Here is a 20,365-nt window from a genome sequence, read left to right on the forward strand (position 1 = left end):
TCTGTCTGTGCCCCGTGCAGTGTGTGCTGATCGTGTCTGTCTGTGCCCCATGCAGTGTGTGCTGATTGTGTCTGTCTGTGCCCCGTGCAGTGTGTGCTGGTTTTGACATAAGTTTATGTTTTCTGTTTTTCTTTCTGAGCTACTTTCTAAACACTTTCTTTACATCTCACATGGAATAATTCTTAGATGTGTTTAATTTAATATTTTGTCCATTAATGTGATTTCCATGACAACATCTACTATTGCCTTTACTTTCTTTTTAAATGTATGTGTTTTTGTGTTGTGTGTGTGTTAATGTGTGCATACATGTGGGTATACATGTACCTCAGTGTGGAGCCAGAGTTCAGAGGTCTTCTAGTGCTCTCTACCTTGTTTCATTGTGTGTGGTGTCTGTGTGCTGGTGTGAACTAGCTCCTCTTCAGTGGAACTTGGCTTCCTAGTGATGACATTGATCCTCCTACCAGGTTATACACTTTCTTTGGCTGAGCACCCTCCCCCCAAGTTATCACCAGACAGGGGCCAATTTTTGTGTTAAATCCTCAGTTTCATAATTCTTAAAAATCCAAATTTTGATAATGCTTAATCCCAATGTTCCCATTCTTTCCCCAGCAGGGACAAAGAGGTTTCTTAGCCCCTCTTCTGGCAGAAAAAAATGATACCCTGTCACCTGCAGTCCCCTGCCAGACCCAGGCAGAAGCCAGCTACAGGGGGAGCATAGAAAAAGCAGCCTACAGGTTCTGCCTCTGAACAACCCAGATCAAAGCCAGGGGTGTCTCTGTAAGACTCTTCGGTAAAGTTGCCCCCCCACATTGCTCTCTTAAACAGCTTCCCCCTCTCTCCTCGAGCGTTGGTGTGCACGTCTCTCTGACTCACCACTCTGTCACACAATTGGATGTCACTTTCCCACATGGTGCTTCCTTCTACAAACTAACTTTACCTTCATTGTTTGTGATTAAAGGTGTGTGCTAAGGGTGTGTCCATATTCCAGCCAGATGATTAACAGTGTGTTCTAAGGCTGAGCCACGGCACAACTAGAAACAGCTATTTTTCAGCAAATAACACAATCTCAGGGCTCACGGTGTGATCGAATATGCTGTAACAAGGGCTAGTTTATGTGACATATTAAAATCCAGACTCGGGGACCAACAGTGTAGCTTCACGGCAGAACACACGCTATTACCACCCACAGCCACCACAGTAACAAAGAGCCACAGAAAAGCAAGTCTGGTGTCGGGGACCAAGGATGGGAAAGGTTTGTTTTCCCCACTGTTGTACCTCAAGCATCACCACAAAGGATTCTCTACGTGGGAACCAGTCTGTGAAGGAGGAAGGGAGGGCAGCAGTCAGCAGAGCTGTGGGAAGAGTGTGTACTGTGTTGAAGAACTGAGCCTAGTGCCGGGGGTTGGGGTATGGGTTGGGGAGATGGGCAAAGCAGTCAGTGCAGAGTGGGAAGCAGGCTGAAGCTGCACCGTGGAAACCCTGGAGACCTTCATTCTGAAATCAGTGGAAGCCATTTAACATTGTTTGAGAAAACGAACATAAATAATACAGGGCTGGCTAAAACTGTTGAACAGAAATGGGTAGTTAGAGAAGTTCCATGTGAAATTTTTAAATGCTAGGTGTCACATTTTTAAATAAAAGAATACATCCAGTATATCCAAAATATCATTCCAGTATACAATAAGTTTGGTTGGTCAGTTGGCTGGATGTTTGGCTAGGTTATTTTTAAAAGTCTTAACTGTGTAGCCCAGGCTGTCCTCTAACTCCAGATCCTCCTGCCTCAGTCTTCCGAATGTTGGAATCACAGTTTAAATTCTACCAGCATCTGGCCAATATTGATAGAATAATTTACACTTCATATTTAAATATGTCTCCAGCCCAGTGTGTGGTTTACAACTGCAGCAAGTCTTTATTGGCCAGGTTACACTGGAAGGGCCAGTCACATGCCTCTTCGATGAGAGCAGGGACTCAGCTGTGGAGGATGAGGAAGTGTGTATGTCACTGCACGAAAACCCAGTCCTCAGTCCACCCAAAGACCTGTCTTCTTTCCCTCTCCCATCCTTTATAGAAGGCAGGGCAGGGCTTCTCAGAGTCAGACAGGCTGATGCGCACTGAGCCGTGAAGAGCGAGAATAAAGCTACCCCGCAGTGGCCGGATTCCTGTGACCTTACAGGACAGGAATGCCGTATCCTATTTTGGCATTTGCTGGTTTGGGAGAAACAGAGCTTGGCAGCAGGCAGAGGGAGACACTCAGAAGGAGGCACCAGGAGGAGGAACAGGAACATCGCAAAGGCTGAGAAGGGACACGTCAGGACACTGAAGGGGCGACACTTCCAAGGTATCAGTGCAGGGGCAAGTAGAGGAAGCTCTGAGCCCAGCAACACTGGGGTCCCCCTCACCCTCCTGAGAGTGGTGTCAGCAGAGTGCTGTGGAGTCACAAGTGTAGGCCTTCTTGACACAAAAGAGAGATGGGGGTGGGAACGGGGCTGGAGGATTCAAGCTGCTGTGCTTGTCTTGACTAATAAATAGGAAGGACATCTATCTCTGCTTATGGACTAAAAATGACGCCGTGAAACTGAATACAGGGAAGAGAAGACCAGTTAAGGGTGCTGGCTGTGGAAAGAAACAAGAGTCTAAGGTCCTGACCAGGAAGGAAATGAGGGGTGAAGGGCAGGAGGTCAAAGGGCACTGCCTTATTTCCCTCTGACCTCGTAGGTAAGAACACCTGAAGTGAAGGCTTGAAACCTGAACTAAGTTTAGAAACGGAAGAGCCAATGGAATGAAATGCAGAGAGTCAGTGTGACACAGTGACAGGTTGACCCCACACTCATCCTGATGAAGCAGGTGTCACGTACATCTCAGCTGTACACGTGACTACTTGAGGCTCTAAGCTGTCCTTCCCTTTAGGCCGGTGGAGCATCGCATGGGAGTTCATTGAGAATGTAATGTGAGCACAGTGGTGTAGTAGTGAGTGAGTTACTCCACTCTGGCTCTCAGAGGGTCCCACATGCACTGCACCCACCCGAGAGCTCTCTGGATTGTCTAATGAAAGACACACAGATGCAAACACACACACACACACACACCAGCTAATTTTTATATGCCTAGACTAGCTCAGTGGCTGAGCACTTCTAAACCTCCCTGAGCTAATATACACTCCCCTCTGGTATTCTTGAATTAATATTTGCTAAATCCATATTTCATCTCTACTACCCCTGACCCATTTGGGGAAATGGCCCTTGGGGCCACTTCCCTGGAACCTTATGTGGTCTCAGACCTTTAAGTCTGTTCTCCTTTCTCTCCTGTCATGGGTTCCTTCCTCTTCCTCTTCTTTCCCCAATCCCTTGCCGCCATCTCCCTGCCTAGCCATTGGCTATACAGCAATTCTTTACTACCAGTCAAAGTGAGCTGGGGGCAGGGACCCTCAGGACTGGAAGCGCAGCTTTTGGGAGCTGAAATGAGACAAAGCCTTAGAACCAATTCCGAACACAGTCGTGTGCAACCCTGCACTTTACCAAACGTGTCCAGGTTCGGGATGTGGCTCGGTGGAACCACTTTTCTAGTGGGTACATTCTGCATCTGAGACCTAGCACCACAAACTCATACAGACTCATTTTAATAACTCTATATTCACTTAATGACATTAAAACAACCATGAGTACATTTCATGGTAAACATGAATAAATATAAAGAAAACTATTGGTGAGGTGGCTCAGCTGGTCAAGATGCCTACCACCAAACCAAGCCTGAACTCAGTCCCCACCACCCCATGGCAGAAAGAAGAACCAACTTCTGAAAGCTGTCCTCTGACCTCCCTCCATGTTCTTGCCACGGCACATGCACACACACAATAAAGAAGTGTACAATGTGATTAAAATTGCTTAAGGCTGGAGGTGGCAGTACCTGCCTTCAATCCGAGCATGCTAGAGGCAGAGGCAGAAGGATCTCTGTGGGTTCAAGGTGAGCATGATTCAGAGCAAACAGGACAACCAGAGGAACTATACACAGAGAAACCCTGTGTCAGAAATAAAACAAGGAAAGAAAGAAAGATTTTAAAGAAAAGTACTAAGCAGTAATAGAGATGGTTGGCAGACATTTCAAAAATCCCAAACAAGGGACATGAACGACCGAGGTTATAAAACCCTGGGCGAGGAGCCGGAGGCTTGTTAAGAACACTGGCTCTTCCAGAACACTCACAGCCAGCCGTAACCCAGCTCTAGGGGATCCGATGCCCTCTTCTGGTTTTGTGAGTTCCAGGCACTTACCTGGTGCACAGGCACATGCAGGCAAATGTGTGTTTACCTGTACACATAAAATGAGATTCCCTTTTTAAAGAGGTGCTGTCGCCTCAGCAAAGGTTCGGATTCCTTCCGGCAGTCACGTGGCCGTGGCTCTCTCGATGCTGTGCACTCGATGTCTGCCCCGGGTCTGCTGAGTAGTGCTGTGAGCTCTGGCGGCTAGCGCCCATGTCACCTGCTAAATTCAGAATTTTTTAATAGACCTCATCCATGCTTGCAGAAGTAGAAAAACTCTCCTCACTAAACTGCATGTTAGCCCAAATTTGTACAAAACACACACACACACACACACACGGAGTTGTTTTTATTAAGACAGTGACTGTGTAGCTATTGCTATTCTGAAACTCACTATGACGATCAGGCTGACCTCAAACTCAGAGATCTGGCTGCCTTTGCCTCCTAAACACTGGGGTTAAAAGCATGTGCCACTATACCCAGCCTGCAAATACCTGTGCTTTGTTTTGTTTTGTTTTGTTTTGTTAATTCATAAGAGGGTAAGAACATGGCTCAGCGGTAGAATGCTAGCCGAAAATACACAGGGTCTTGAGTATTGCATCTGGTCCTGTTGTGTTTGCCTCTTGCACACTTGGGCAGTCCTGTGAGGAGCTCTGCATCCTCCCTACTGTCTTCCTGAGACCTGTGTTAGGGACAGCTCCCTGCTACCTCAGGTGTAGTGACCATCCACGATTCATCGTCTTCTTCTAGCTTAGCTTTAAAAAAAAAAAAAAGCAAACAAACAAAAAATGTATTTGTGTGTGTGTGTGTGTGTGTGTGTGTGTGTGTGTGTGTGTGTGTGTGTAGGTCAGAAGACAACTTGTGGGAGTCAGTTTTCTCCTCTGCATCCAAGAGATCAAACTCTGGGGAACTGAGCTCGTCAGCCAGCTCCTTTACCTGCTGAGTTATCTCACTGGCCCCAGCTTTTTTTTTTCTTCCCCTATAATTTTTTATAATTTTACTTGTGTTATTAGTTTACAAATTATTTTTTGTTATGGCTGGAAATAATCTGCCTGCGGCCTCATGAGGTAGCTTCCTTGATACCATCTAGTGGGAAGTTTTTTAGACCAGTTCAGCTTAGTAGCATTTATTTGAGCAAAGAAGCACAAACTAAAAGTAATTTCTGACTAGTATTAACAGAACAACTGAGAATGTAGCCTCGATGTTATCCAAACCCAGAATGATGGCTACAGAAAACAGCTTCAGCTGTCACTGGGCACAGAGTGGTGATCAGGCTGGACAGATGGCTCAGTGGTTAAGACTGTGTATTCGTACACCAGACCTGAGTTTGAATCCCGGCATTCATAGCTAACTGTGACTCAAATTCCAGGGCCCTAATAATACCTTATAATACCTCACTGGGTACGTACACATAAATCATTAAAACGTTAAAATAAAACATTAAAATCGTAAGTTAATTGACCACAGGGCCTCCTGAAAACAGCCGGAACGCAGTTAGTGTGATTGAGTTCTACACGGGTTTGAACTGTTAACTGCCCCATCCAATCACACAGCCTCCTGCAAATCTGGGTTGGCAGTACCTGCTTGCTTCTGCTTTTGCATGAGGAGGGGCTTCCCAGGGTAGCTCCCAGGATGGCATTCCCAGGCAAACCTTCGGCTGTGATATCAGGCTGATGGGCCTGTAATCGGATACACAGAAGACGGCAACTTCCATCCTGCTGGGAGCTGCCTGTGCCTCCTCTGGCCGTGTCCGGGTCCTGTGGTGTGTCCGGCCCCACAGGCCTTCCTTCAGTGGGCTTGTTGGCAATTGCTGGGTCCTGGTAACTTTAGATTTTCTATCCTCAGAACTTTCCTTGAAAACTTGGAGACATGTTCTCAGATCTTTTTATTATTGTCGTCTTCTTGGTCCTTTATATCATAACTAAATAGATATAAAGCTAAAGCCTTTCACAGTACTTAGCAGCCCTGTGTGTACAGTAGACCGTATTTCTTGTGTAAATGTCAGGCCTAAATTGATAATGACCCAGCTCATGATCTGTAGTTTAAAAAATATTAGTCTCAAATACTGATTTAATCAATCATTTCAGTAATTTTCAAAAGCTGTGAGATGCTGAAACTCTGGTCTCTGTGAGGCTGTTTCTAGAATCTTTAATTCTTTCCTGTTGCTCAGAAAACAGGGGCCTGCTGTACCCTCGGAGATGTGCTGGATTCACCTCTAGGAGCACCGAGCACAGAGCTCCTGACAGCCCAAGTGTCCCAACAGCTCCACACTCTTGGAAATGTCTTTTCAGAGCAGCATTTGTCAAGCCCGCATACCCACTGAGAAATGTCCACTTGCTCTGAGGTGACTAAAGTTTTAAGATCTGCGACTGTCTTTCTGCAGGGTGTGCCGACCTCCAAGCCCTGGACACAATGCAGCCCATGGAGAGAAAGCGGCAGGGCTACATTCACGAGCTGATTCAGACCGAGGAGCGGTACATGGATGATCTGCAGCTGGTCACTGAGGTGAGCGCTGTTGCTGACTGTCTCCTAGAGGAAGTGGAGGACAGCCATCTCTGCCCCTCCCACTTGGAAGCAGTGTGAGCCATCTTGTTTTGTTTTGCAATGCTGGGTATGAAACCCAGGGCTCTCACAAGCCACACACTTGTTTTACCATTGATCTGTATGTCTGGGCACTACTTCCATGTGACTCATGGACACTTTTGTAACCTAAAAGCTGCCTCTGGTAAGGCAGAAAACTAAAGATTCCTGGTGAAGGCATGGGCTCTTCCCCAGCTGAGCCCAGTCAGTGTAGGGAGGGAAAGAGGACCTGGGAATGTCCACCTCAAGGTTTGACAAGGGCATAGGGAGGGTGTGAAAGCCTCTAAATGGGCTTGATTCCAGTTCTTCCTAACTCTATTTACTGCCATTTGGAAACCTGGCGCTTCCATTGGCTTTGATACCTCTAGCTAATGTTAATGTCAACTTAGGAAACCAAACAAGAGAAAATTGTAAAAGTTTCCCAAATTGTGTGTTTACTGTCTGTACCTGTCCATGTGGCCAGTGGCATCTCAGCTAATTCCTCAGGAGGAACACTTTACAGTGGCTTGTGTCTGAAGGCACAACGACTCTGTGGGTCTACACTCCTGTTCCTGTGACCTTGGTAGCAGATGGAGCAGGGGCTGCATCTGTCTGCATCTGGCCTGCGAGGCCTGCCCACATCCACTTCCTCACTCCTCTGCTGGGAGTGCCCATCCTCACACCCGTGTGCTCCTATATACTCTGCCGGTTGGTTTGGTTTTGTAACTAAAGATGGCCTTGAACAGCTGATCGCCCTGTTTCTGTCTCCAAGCACTGGGTTTACAGGTATGTGCCATCATACCTAGTTGGTGTGGTGCTAGAGACTAACTGCAGACTTCATGTCTGCAAGGTGGGCATGCTACCAACTGAGTTAAATCCCTCACCCTGTCTCTCTGTTCATCTTCATCCCCAAACCTAGCCTGGCCCTGGTCAGCCTTTGAATGAGCATTGAATGGATCAGATGCATTTATCTGACCCTCCTGTACGGGACAGATGACCTAGAAGAAAAGCCATAATCCCACAACCGCCTAGGAATGTCAGCGCCGCTGCCAGTCAGCTCAAGGGAGCTGTGAAAGCCGTGGAGTCTCAGGCACTCACCAGAGTATGAGCAGAAGTGGGGTGCTTGCCTACTCCAGCTAGGCACCTCAGGAATGAAGCCCGTTCTGTCCCCCTCACCCATAGTGTAAGGGGCAAAGATCTGTCAGGAGCTCGGGTGAAAGCACTAAAGACTCGACCAACTTTTCTCTCTGCTTCCCTCACTGGGCCTGTGTACCCACACTTGTTAAGTTAGATCTATGTTTTGAACTTAGGTTTTCCAGAAACGAATGGCTGAGTCGGGCTTCCTCACTGAAGCAGAAATGGCCTTGATCTTTGTGAACTGGAAGGAGCTCATCATGTCCAACACAAAGCTGTTGAAGTGAGTTGTGGGCATCACTTGACATGGACACATGAGCACGTGACTGTCCCTTCAGGGCTGCTCGGCAAGAGAACTTTCAACTTCCTTCTGCTTCCTTAGGCTTTGATTTCCAGTAGCATTTGGTGAAATTCCCTGTGTACAGACTATCTAGGAAAGAAAGAAATATAATGCAGAACTACCTTGATTCATCCAGAAAAGCTGTGTATGATCTCCAGGCAGGGAGAGCAGGCTGCTCAGCAGGAGGGGTGACAGCGGGGAAGGGCTGCAGCCACAGCCAGATGACCGCACAGAGCTCATTTGCAGTTCCTGTCCTAGAAGCTTTCTGTCCTTACAGGAACAGACCGGCTGGCCACATCCCTGTCCTGCCATGAAAGCCTCAGTCCTCCAGTCCACCCCTGGTCACTAGGGCTCCCAGCCCTCTTTGAAATTTCTTTCTCTGATTCAAACGAGGAAAAATAAATTGAATCTTTCAAAAAGAGCTTTGTCAAGAAACTGAGGTGAATCAAATACTCTCGTAAAGGCCTAGAAGGCACCCAAATACGTAGACTTTATTCCCTTTTTTTTCTTTGCTAGTGTTTCCCCCAGATTGGCTCAGCCAGTAGAGCTTTTGGCCATGCCTCTGCCCGCTCCAACCAGCCATTCATCCCCAGTGCCCAAGCTTCCTGGGTCACGCACTGGATGCCGTTGCTAGTGCTCTCTGTAGCTTTCACCCTGTAATTGCCAAGGACAGGCATTTGTGGAGAACTGAGTGACCGTCAGTTACTTGCAGGGCCTTGCGGGTTCGGAAGAAGACAGGAGGTGAAAAGATGCCAGTTCAGATGATCGGGGACATCCTAGCAGCAGAGCTGTCCCACATGCAGGCCTACATCCGGTTCTGCAGCTGTCAGCTGAATGGAGCAGCCCTGCTGCAGCAGAAGACAGACGAGGACACCGACTTCAAGGAGTCTTTAAAGGTAAGCAGAGCCTCTGACGTTTGGGTGTGGTTTGGATGTCTGTGCTGCGGACGGAACTCAGTGCTGACAGGTACAGCTGAGTTTCCTTTTGTCTTCCCAAAGGAACGTCTCTAAGGCCACTTCTCTTTTTAAAATTATTTATGTGTATGTGTGTTTGCCTGTGCCTGCATGTATGTCCGTGAGCCACATGAGTGCTGGGAACCAAATGCAGGTCCTCTGCGAGAGCGCCCAGTGCTCCTCCCATAACCATCTAGCCCTTTCCAGCTGCACTGTAATGCCACTTCTTAAGTTTGCAAATTATATTTATTTAATGATCTCCATTACTCCAGAAAGAAAACAAAAAGAGCTTAGTTAAATGCATTCAATACAGCAGAGTAAAACTTTGTGATTGAAGGAAATGAAAATTCGGGGGAAAAGATAACTGGGTGTTCTTTGGTTACACCACATCAGTGCACCATGAGAGCGGGGAGAAAAAACACCAGCGGGCTCAAGAACAGCAAAATCTTATTATTCCCACCACATAAGCATAGTCACTGATCCATCAGGGCCACTAGACAGACTCGAGAGCCTTGTTTCTTCCTGCCTCCCTGAGCAGGGGCTGAAGCAGGGTTTAAAGTATAAAACCGGCCAGCAGCTGGGCCGGGCTCCAGTTCCAGTTTTTACCATTCCAGACTCTGGGATCCGGGCTCTTCCCAGTGTGCTGTCATTGTCAGCTGGCATGGAAAACCAATCAAATTTGTTTGGTTTTTTTTTTCTTTTCTTTTCTTTTTTTTTTTTTTTTTTAATTAAACAACTTTATTTTAAAAAACAAAGTTAAATGTACAGATTTTAAAAGCATTTTTGCATAAAACTATATGAATGTTTTTGTCGGTATTTGATTTTTTAAAGGTTCCACAGTGTGCATTGAAATCTTACTCATTAAATAAGCATAAAGCACGTGTAAAACAAAACATAACATGGAAATAGTCAAAGTTTTCTTGGTGTGTAAAGATTGAACATAATGATTTTTAAATACCAAGAATTGCCACAAGGTGATCGTCTTAGCTCTTCAATTATTAATGATTTAAGGTCTAGGTGTACCCCACTCTGAAAGGGTGCTATACACTTAATTTTTTTTCTAAGAAGGACTGAGGCTTCCATATTTTGGCCTTTCTTTTTTTGAGCTTCATATGGTCTGAGAGTTGTTTCTTGGGTATTCAGAGTTTTCTAGGGCTTAGTATCCAATTATCAGTGACTGCATACTATGTCTGTTCTTTTGTGACTGGGTTACCTCACTCAGGATGATATTCTCTAGATCCATCATCCATTTTCTTAGGAATTTCGTAAAGTCATTGTTTCTAATAGCTGAGTAGTACTCCATTGTGTAAATGTACCACACTTTCTGTATCCATTCCTCTGCTGAAGGACATTTGGGTTCTTTCCAGCTTCTGGCTATTATAAATAAGGCTGCTATGAACATTGTGGAGCATGTGTCCTTGTTATATGTTGGAGCATCTTTGGGGTATATGCCCAGAAGTGGAATAACTAGGTCTTCAGGTAGGAATATGTCCAGTTATCTGAGGAACCACCAGACTGATTTCCAGAGTGGTTGTACCAGCTTACAGCCCCACCAACAGTGGAGGAGTGTTCCTCTTTCTCTGCATCCTCGCCAGCATCTGCTGTCATCAGAGTTTTTGATCTTAGCCATTCTGACTGGTATGAGGTGGAATCTCAGGGTTGTTTTGATTAGCATTTCCCCGATGACTAGGGATGTTGAGCATTTCCTTAGGTTCTTCTCAGCCATTCGATATTCCTCAGTTGAATTCTTTGTTTAGCTCTATACCTCATTTTTAATAGGATTGTTTAATTCTCTGGAGTCTAACTTCTTGAGTTCTTTGTATACCTTGGATATTAGGCCTCTATCAGATGTAGGGTTGGTAAAGATCTTTTCCCAATCTGTTGGCTGCCATTTTGTTTTCTTGACAGTGTCCTTAGCCTTACAGAAACTTTGCAATTTCATTAAGTCCCATTTATCGATTCTTGATCTTAGAGCATAAGCCACTGGTGTTCTGTTCAGGATTTTTCCCTGTGCCTTTGTGTTCTAAGCTCTTGGCACTTTCTCTTCTAATAGTTTCAGTGTACCTGGTTTTATGTGGAGATCTTTGATCCACTTTCACTTGAGCTTTGTACAAGGAGAAAAGAAAGGGTCTATTTTCATTCTTCAGCATGCTGAGTGCCAGTTGAACCAACACCATTTGTTGAAGAGGCTGTCCTTTTTCCATTGAATGTTTTCTGCTCCTTTGTCAAAGATCAAGTGATCATATGTGTGAGAGTTCATTTCTGGTTCTTCAATTCTGTTCCATTGATCTACCTGCCTATATCTGTATCAATACCATGTGTCATTTTTTTTTTCTGTTCTTAGGAACAGACATGTTTTGGGGAATGATTGTTCCTTAGAGAGGGGGTTGACAACAGATATGCTTTGGAGAACTAGAAAGGGTCAGTTTAGGTAAAATGGAGTCTGAAGTCAAAATGACATTTTCTCCCATCTGCTTCCCAACAACTTACAGAGGACGTAAGTGCAGTTCCCAGTGCCTATGTAGCAGTTCACACTTAACTATGGTCCTGCGCATATCCTACATCAACAGTGTGCACAGATGTCAGTGAAGCTTCTAGAAGCCAATGAGAAGAGGAGCAAAGGATTGGTTCCATGCTGTAGTTATAAAGCAAACATGAAAAGAAATGCTACAGATGTGATCATTATAACTCTGATGTAATAAGTTTTCAGGTTCCTTGCAGCCATATAATATCTAAGATGGAGGTGAGGGTGTGATGAAGACCAAAGCCAGTGGGCTGGGAGGGGAGGAGGCGGCCAGGGGGGAGCAGTTCCAGAAGCAAAGGAAGAACGAAGTACGCAGCCCGTGAGAAAGCTAAGCAGAGTGGGCTGGCCTTATGAGCTGAGAAAGTCCTGTTGCTAACCTGACGTGTCATTTCAGAACCTGCCATTCGAAGTTTAGGAGGGTGTTTTGGCCAGGGTTTCCGCTGTTTCCTCACAGGCCTCTCTGTTTTGCAGAAGTTGGCATCAGACCCGCGATGCAAAGGAATGCCCCTGTCCAGCTTCCTGCTGAAGCCCATGCAGAGGATCACGCGCTACCCTTTGCTCATCAGAAGTGTGAGTCCTTGGGTGGTCAGACTCAGCAGGGGCACAGCTGGCTGCTCAGAGCCACACACCAGGGAGCAGTGGATCCCTCTGCCCCTGCCCCAGGCTCCAGAGTATAGTTTAAGGCAGATAAAAGCGGATCGAATGCCACCCCCTTCCTCAGGAACTGTCCCAGCACCCCATAGTCACTGTTTGCTTATGATGGGGGAGGGTTAAGGCCCTCTTCAAGCCCCGAAGTCATCAACCCAGAGACATGGAGTCACCATTAGCAGAACCATGGGCTCCAGCCTTTCTTCTTGAGGCAAAATGCTTCCTAAGGAGATTAGGGGTTATAAAGCAATATAGTGGATTTCCTACCTGCTTGTACTTCAGAGACTCTGGATCAGAAAGTCAAAACCACGTGACTTAAGTTATTGGAGAGAGCTGAGAAGGCACCTCTTAGCCTATGGCCTATTACCAAGACTCAGTCAGATCCAGTATTCCTGTCACCCCCAGTCTTAGTTACCACTCCCTGGTCCCACAAGGACTGTGGGACTCTGCTGCCCAGGGCAGACTCAGTTAAGCAGCAGGACATGGTGGACAGGAGTCAATAGACTGCTGGGCAGGCCAAGGACACGGTGTGACCTACGTGACACTGCCCAATGTCTTCCAGATCCTGGAGAACACTCCACAGAGTCATGTGGACCACTCCTCCCTGAAGCTGGCCCTTGAACGAGCCGAGGAGCTGTGCTCTCAGGTGAATGAGGGAGTCCGGGAGAAGGAGAATTCAGACCGGCTGGAGTGGATCCAGGCACACGTGCAGTGTGAAGGCTTGGCAGAGGTGAGGCTGTGAGCCGAGCTCGGTGCCCCAGGCAGGCTCACCATCTGGCCCTCCGAGACACCCCTTGGGTTGCCTTCCTGCCTTGGGAAGAGGCAAATTGGGATGTTTGTAGTGATTCTTTGAACTTTACTGGTAGAAATCAGTAGAATCAACTGTTGATTTTTTTCACAGGGTCAGTAGGAATTCTAAACAGTAATAAATGGGAAGGTTTTTGTTTATGTTTGTTCTGGAAAGGTGGATAATTCTAACTGTATTACTACCTAGAAAATTTCACCACAGCGACCTCAGGTTCAGGGCATTGGCCTTTCACACACAGTAGGGTTATTTGTACTCAGACTTACAAAGAGCCATTTTCTTCTCTTTAAGCAACTTATTTTCAACTCCCTCACCAACTGCCTGGGTCCCCGGAAGCTTCTGCACAGCGGGAAGTTATATAAGACCAAGAGCAATAAGGAGCTGCATGGCTTCCTCTTCAACGACTTCCTGCTGCTCACCTACCTGGTCAGGCAGTTTGCCGCTTCCTCCGGCTCCGAGAAGCTCTTCAGCTCCAAGTCCAGTGCTCAGTTCAAAATGTATAAAACGGTGAGTGCCAGCCACCGCAGATGGGACCTAACAAGGCTCTGTCTTGACATGAGTACCTTCTCCCACCTGCTTCTGCTCCACCTCCAGGCCGCCTCCCCTGCCTCAGGTCCTTTGCCAGTTCTCAAGGGAAGGAGCCCTGTGTGGCAGACCCTGGCTGTCTGCTGCTATGACAGCACGAGCCGGCTTCAGAGTTCGGCTTCCTCCTGGCAAACACAACATTGAGCCACAGCCAGCATGGATCTCTATAACGAGTCATCAAGCCAGGCACCAGTGAGCCGAGAGCTGGTCACATCAGCAGCACAGGCACTCCCAAGCTCAGTGACACTAACTTGGTCCTGGGTATTTACTTTGCCATCCAGACTAGCTTTTCTTCTTGGGCACAGACCTTGGGCACCAGGCTCCTCCCACTTCTCGAACTCTCTGGTGGAATGTTGTGACCTATCTCACAGCCTGTATTTTGGCCCTAATTCTTTCAGCCCATTTTCCTGAATGAAGTGTTGGTGAAACTTCCCACAGACCCTTCCAGCGATGAGCCCGTCTTCCACATTTCCCACATTGATCGTGTGTACACCCTCCGAACAGACAACATCAACGAGAGGTCAGTCCTCATTATGTGACCTGTCTTGAACTCTAGGAGGCAGCACAGGATGTCCCAGTACCATAAGTCCAGCTCCACTTGTGATCAGTCCTATTAACTCTAACCCAGCCTCCCCGGCCCACGGTAGGCCCCAGCTTACATACACACTAGTCACACAGCTGCCTACTAACAGTAACTTGCCTTCTGTCTCCTCATAAACTCCCCAAATGGCAAATCCATGCCTGATCCCCACTAAAATCTCCTTGTGGGCTACCTGAACCCCTCAGATGTGCACCCCACAGACTTGACTTGGCCTCGTGTGGTTGAAAGTCTCAGCTCCACTTTAGTCAGCAGTTCAGCCTGTCACTTAGATTAGGTGTATGACGGGAACCTGTTAAATGAGCTTAACCCTGAGGTCAGCAAGAGAGGGGAGGTGTGGGACTGGGACTGTGCTTGAACCAGGAGCCCCTGGCAGTCCTCATGATCACCATTCTGCTTCTCCGCCAGGACGGCCTGGGTCCAGAAGATCAAGGCCGCCTCAGAGCAGTACATCGACACCGAGAAGAAGAAACGGGAAAAGGCCTATCAAGGTACCTGCTACTGCCCCGTGGGTGGGAGCCAGCTGCCAAGTGATACAGACAAACTGGAGTCTGATCCTAGCGGCCCCGGCTGCTGCCCCAGCAGGAAGGCCTGGGAGGTGGATTCAGATCACACAGAAGAGCCTGGGTGCCCCCTCCCACAGCAGCTGTTCCAAGCTACCCTGAGCTCTCACACTATGGGACCAGATGCAGATCCTGCCTTCTCTCTGCAGCCAGAGGTTCCTCCCCTACCAACCTCACCCTGCTGGGCATGTCTTGTCCTGCCTGAGTCCACTTCCAGGTCTGGCACTCCGCCTGGTCACTCAGCCTGTGCCTCCCTGTGCTCGTACCCTAGGCCCAGTGCCTTCAGCACCTCAGCCCACTACTCTGTGGCACACTAGGTTCACCCACTGCTGTGTAGATGGCACTTTCAAAGACACTCATAACCCATCCATTCCTCCCTCCAGCCTCCTCTGCTTGTACACAGACACCCTCTCCCCATCCCCACCCAGACCTCCTCAGGTCCTGAGGTTCCTCCACAGAGCTTCATTTGACTCTCCTCTGAGCATCGTGTCTATCAGACAGCCCTCCCGTGGGGCATACCAGCTCAGTGGTGGGTGATGGCCACCCTCTGCAATCCCAGCATTCCAGACGAGTCCTCTCAGGCAGCTCCGCTACTTCCCAAAGCCTAGGTCCTTTGCCATGCCAACTCTATGTGCCTGAGAATCTTCCTTTAGCCTCTCAAATTAATGAGTTTTTTACCCCAAACTTGGGCTCCTCCCCACATTGCCTTCACCTCGCCCCATTCCCCACTGTGTCTCCCACTGCTGTCATGGGCAGCATTGTTCTTTGCTGCCAGGCCTTTCCCTGAGGACTCCTCCCATTCTTCAAGGTCTGAGTGGAGCTGTGTTAGGGCTGCACTTACCCCAGGCGATCTGTATGTGTCACACTGTGTGCTCTGTTCATAGGACAGGTCATCCACCAGCCCAGAGCCCTAAAGGATCCTTGGTGGCATCCTTGGCCCCCATGGCAATGCCAAGCCCCGCCTTCCCAGTGCAGCCACCCCAGCCTCCTCCCTTTCAGTGCTCCCTCCCACTTAGGCTCCCACTGCTGAAGCCGAAGCTCTTTGTGTGTTTTTATTCAGGTTCCCCTTATTTTGTTCTGTGCTCCTGAAGGTATGTGAAAATTGCCTTTCCTAATTGAATACTATTTTAAAAGCTTGCTGTTGAAAAAAAATCAATGATTGAATCATTTCATAAAACATACAATCATCTCCTAATTTGTCAAAAGTACAAATCAAGGTTTTCCTGAGTTTCTCACTATGTGTTCTGCATCCTCCATGGGTACAATCCTTCAGACAGTCGCGTGCTGTGTGCCAGGCTGTGTGATGTGCATAATGAGGCCTACAGAGATAGTAAGGCAGGCCCTGCCTTCAGGAGACAGGGTGCTCCATGGTAGAGATATGGGGACACTGGGGAGCAGGCCACTGCTTGTAGACCAGGCTACACACCACTGAAGCTGAAGCAAGAGGCCCTCAAGGTTGAAGCCAGCCAGCCTGAGGTACCTAATAATACCCTGTCTCAAAAATTAAAAATCCTTGAAAGAAAAAGAGTAAGATAGCAGGCATCCCTTCTGCTTTCAGAACTGTTGTCTGCTTGTCTGAGCCTCATGTTTGCCTGCAGTGTGAGCACAGGCCTCACTCTGTCTCATTAAAATCTCTTAAGAGCCTTTCTAAATAGAGTAAACATGAAATAAAAATGCTCATCAAGACAAAATGCTTACATATAATTAAAATGTTGATGAGTGGTTCACACTTTGTTATCTGATGTTTATATTTTAACCTTGCTGTTTAAAAACTCTGGCCTGGTGTGATGGCACACACCTTTAGTCCCACCATACGGGAGGCAGAGGCCTCCTCTAAGTCCAAAGCTAACCTGGTCTATACAGCAAGATACAAGCCAGTCAGGGTACTCAGTCTCTGTCTCAAAACAAAAAACAGAAAGGGTCCCTGAGACAGGAGGATTTCAAGTTTAAGGTCAGCAGCTTGGGCTAGGATAAGACCCTGGCTTTAAAATTCCTGTGAGCGGAGCACATGGTTCTTCCTAAGACCCAGTTTTCCTCTTCTGCACAGTGGGAACTACCTTGTAAGGCAATTAAGGAATTAAATCTGTATAAAGATCTAGCACATGCCTAACACAAAGTAACCAGCAAATGTTATTTGCAAGAAGTACTGACAAACTGCATGCATTGTAAATTAATACAAGCATCCATGGGATTTTGCAGGATTACTACACCCAGATAAAGCAGTCCATGAGACACCGTGGCTGAAAGGCAGACAGGGTGCAGAATGCTGGGCCTAACAGGTTATGGAGGGTTTCTCAGTTGAGGCTAGTGGTACTCAGAGGGAAGGAGGCTGAGATGATCCCAGACTAGCCTGGATCTTGAAGAGTGATGGTTGCTGGTGGGCAAAGGATGGGCATCCCTAGCAGGCAGCACACCCTGGGGGAGGAACCAAATGCTAGCTCTAATGCTAGAGCAATGGCTGGAGATAGTAGTTAGTCCAGGGCTAAAGCTGTAGTTGATTAGAGTGACACACAGCGGGAGCTGGAAGCATAGCCAATGGCAGAGCGTGGTTAAGGGGCAAGGGGGTCAGTCTCCAGCATCAGAGAGAGTGTGAGAATAGACAGAGGCCCTACAGCATTGCTTCTTCACTGTGGCTACATTCTCAGAGGAAAAGTTAACACTTCCTCTTTTGTAGCCCGTTCTCAAAAGACTTCAGGTATTGGGCGTCTGATGGTTCATGTCATTGAAGCTACAGAATTAAAAGCCTGCAAACCAAATGGTAAGTGCTGCTTTTATTCAACAGATGCGGTAGCTCTCTGTTCCCCATCTCTTTAGAACACGGAATAGTGGTAGATTTTAAAAGACAGTGTTTCTGGTGTTGCTAGAGCCCTGATCAGCTGTCTATTGGGCCAATACCATTCACTGTTTCCCAATAAGAGCCAGCACCCACCATTTTGATGGCTACTGCATGAAAATACACAAAGCATGCCACACGGGGTCCTGGCCAGGATTGTGGGGAGCAGTCCTGCTGTGAGGACATACACTTGTTCCCCAAGGTTGGGATATCAGTGAGAACATGGGGCCATACGGCTGCTAGACTCTAAGGCAAATGTTCCACCAGGCAGTGGTGCGTCCTGCCGCAGTCTCTGGTGAAGCAGCCTACAGACGCTGCCATGGCCGCCTCATTCACTTAGCACACTGCATGTGTTCTTGGGTTGTTTCTGTGCAGGGAAAAGTAATCCGTACTGTGAAATCAGCATGGGCTCCCAAAGCTATACCACCAGGACCCTCCAAGACACACTAAATCCCAAGTGGAACTTCAACTGCCAGTTCTTCATCAAGGACCTCTACCAGGATGTTCTGTGTCTCACTATGTTTGACAGAGACCAGTTTTCTCCAGATGGTAAGTATAACTGAGCATGGAATCCTTAAGGTATTCCCAGTTTTCTAGGGTCTGGAGCCTGCACCAGGGTACTAAACTGTGCTTACACCCCGTGACACCACAGGAAATGACATGGGCCCATGTCCGCAGAAGGTGGGTGTCTGGGGGAGAGCATGCCTCTGAATACAGGCACTACGTGCACAGAAGGTGACCATGGCGAGTCCTGAATGGGTAGAGCATTCCAAATAGGCAGCTGACACCATATTGCTGTCCCCTGTCAGTGTCACAGGCCCGTGAGCAAGGGAGCTATCCATTCAGAGTCTGAGAGCTTTCTAACTGCTCTCAGACTCTCCTACTTGGGAGTTCTCAAGTCTTAGTAGGAACAAAGGTATCTGATCCTCACGTAATATTTATTCCCCAGACTTCTTGGGTCGTACTGAAGTTCCAGTGGCAAAAATCCGAACGGAACAGGAAAGCAAAGGCCCCACCACCCGCCGACTACTGCTGCATGAAGTCCCCACTGGAGAAGTCTGGGTCCGCTTTGACCTGCAGCTTTTTGATCAAAAGACTCTCCTTTAAGGGCTGGAGAGGCCAGCACCAGGAGAGCTGCCCACGAGGCTGGGTCTGAAGAGAGATTTTGCTCTCTGGGGACAGAGGAGCATCACATGGCTTCATCCATCAAAAAGCCACACTCACTGGGCCTACATTTTATTGCACACTAAATTGCTAGCAATCTATGCAAACATGATCTTTGAACAAACGCCACAGCACAGTGCCTTGTACTAGGGTTAACATGTTCAGCTGTGTTAGATGCCAGGGTTTCCATTTTCAGGGCTATAAAAGTATTATGTGGAAATGAGGCATCAGACCACCGGACATTACCACTTGGCGTATGTGTCCACTGTGGATGGAGTTGGTGGTGTTGGAACCATTCCACACTCTGTGACCTCTGCTGGGTCACAGCACTCAGGAGGTAAAGGGCTGAGATGAAATGCTGCAGCCTTGGGGCTTGTGCAGCCTGATACTGAAATGCTTATGCACTGAATAAACAGAAACTTGATCGTTTTATTCTGATTAGATTTTATCATTCTCTGCTAAGACAATATAGTTTGAAATATAAGGAGGAAGGCTTGATGTACTTTAAATATACTGTGAACTCTAATAATGTGGGAATATTTTTCAACTTTAATTTTCTGAAGTATAAATTATTTATGTAAATTTCTTGTTTTGCATATTTCGTAGAACATGCATCTTTAAGCTTTATCATTGCCAACATTGTACAGAAAGAGAATAAAAGTATACGTTTATGAATGTAACTCCTTTCAAAGCTTGACTCTATGTGAAAGGCCAAGAGATCTGCCGGACCCTCCTACTAGCTTGCCCAGGGCTTTGTGGGCATTTCTGTCAGGTTTCTGGGCCCTGGTTTCACTGGTGGCTTTTGTGGGTGGGTGAAGTACATAGGAGCTAAGCTTGGCCCATCTGAACCAAAGGGAGGGTGGAGGGCAAAGGTCAGGACTATCTCCACATCTGCTGCTCTGCAGCTCCAGTATCCCTGTCTCGGCCTGTCTCCTGTCCTGTCTGAGCCATAGCTTCATGGCTGGTTTGGCTTTATAATACTGAAAGATGATTTTTTAAAAATATTTAATTTGTGAACACAAAATCCTCACCCTTTGAAAGGATCACTTGAACTGCTGAGGCAACAGATCTTTTCCAAGCAGCTCAGAGAGCAAGCAGCTCAGGGCTCTTGCATTATCTTCATTTTTATGTAATATAATCATTGGCTGAATCACCAGAGAGTACAAGTCAGTGTACTGAGATTGATTTTAAAGACTCATCCCTTACTGACCCAGATACCGCCCCCAGCAGCACTGGTTAAAACAGAAAAGAGCCTTCACCTGGTACCTAAAACAGACAACCAGCGTCCTGCTTATCTAGAGGGAGCTTTGAAGAACCAGGCACAGCTTGTTGAGCAAGCCAACTCTGGCTTTCCTGGGATTGGGGAACATGTTCTGTCGGTGCTAACGCAAGATACAGCTGAATTC

At 47.3% G+C, this 20,365-nt stretch overlaps 1 protein-coding gene across 6 annotated transcripts in view; it reads left to right on the top strand.

Moving 5' to 3' along the window:
* Positions 1-19,669, top strand: part of ITSN2 (intersectin 2) — a 115,463-nt gene extending 95,794 nt beyond the window's left edge. For 5 of the 6 annotated variants that reach the window (XM_080920295.1, XM_080920298.1, XM_080920296.1 and 2 more), the window contains 11 exons: positions 6,637-6,758; positions 8,123-8,229; positions 8,999-9,182; positions 12,235-12,333; positions 12,974-13,141; positions 13,508-13,723; positions 14,200-14,321; positions 14,808-14,890; positions 17,637-17,720; positions 18,171-18,344; positions 18,745-19,669. In XM_080920295.1, coding sequence (XP_080776421.1) covers positions 6,637-6,758; positions 8,123-8,229; positions 8,999-9,182; positions 12,235-12,333; positions 12,974-13,141; positions 13,508-13,723; positions 14,200-14,321; positions 14,808-14,890; positions 17,637-17,720; positions 18,171-18,344; positions 18,745-18,902 — 1,517 coding nt within the window. In that variant the 3' untranslated portion in view covers positions 18,903-19,669. Of the gene's footprint in view, positions 1-6,636; positions 6,759-8,122; positions 8,230-8,998; positions 9,183-12,234; positions 12,334-12,973; positions 13,142-13,507; positions 13,724-14,199; positions 14,322-14,807; positions 14,891-16,022; positions 16,054-17,636; positions 17,721-18,170; positions 18,345-18,744 lie in introns of those variants that run through there. The other variant, XR_013975111.1, reaches the window with a different exon arrangement.
* The last annotated feature ends 696 nt before the right edge of the window (positions 19,670-20,365 follow it).

This window comes from Micromys minutus (genome assembly GCF_963924665.1).
Source record: "Micromys minutus genome assembly, chromosome: 1".
NCBI lineage: Eukaryota > Metazoa > Chordata > Mammalia > Rodentia > Muridae > Micromys > Micromys minutus.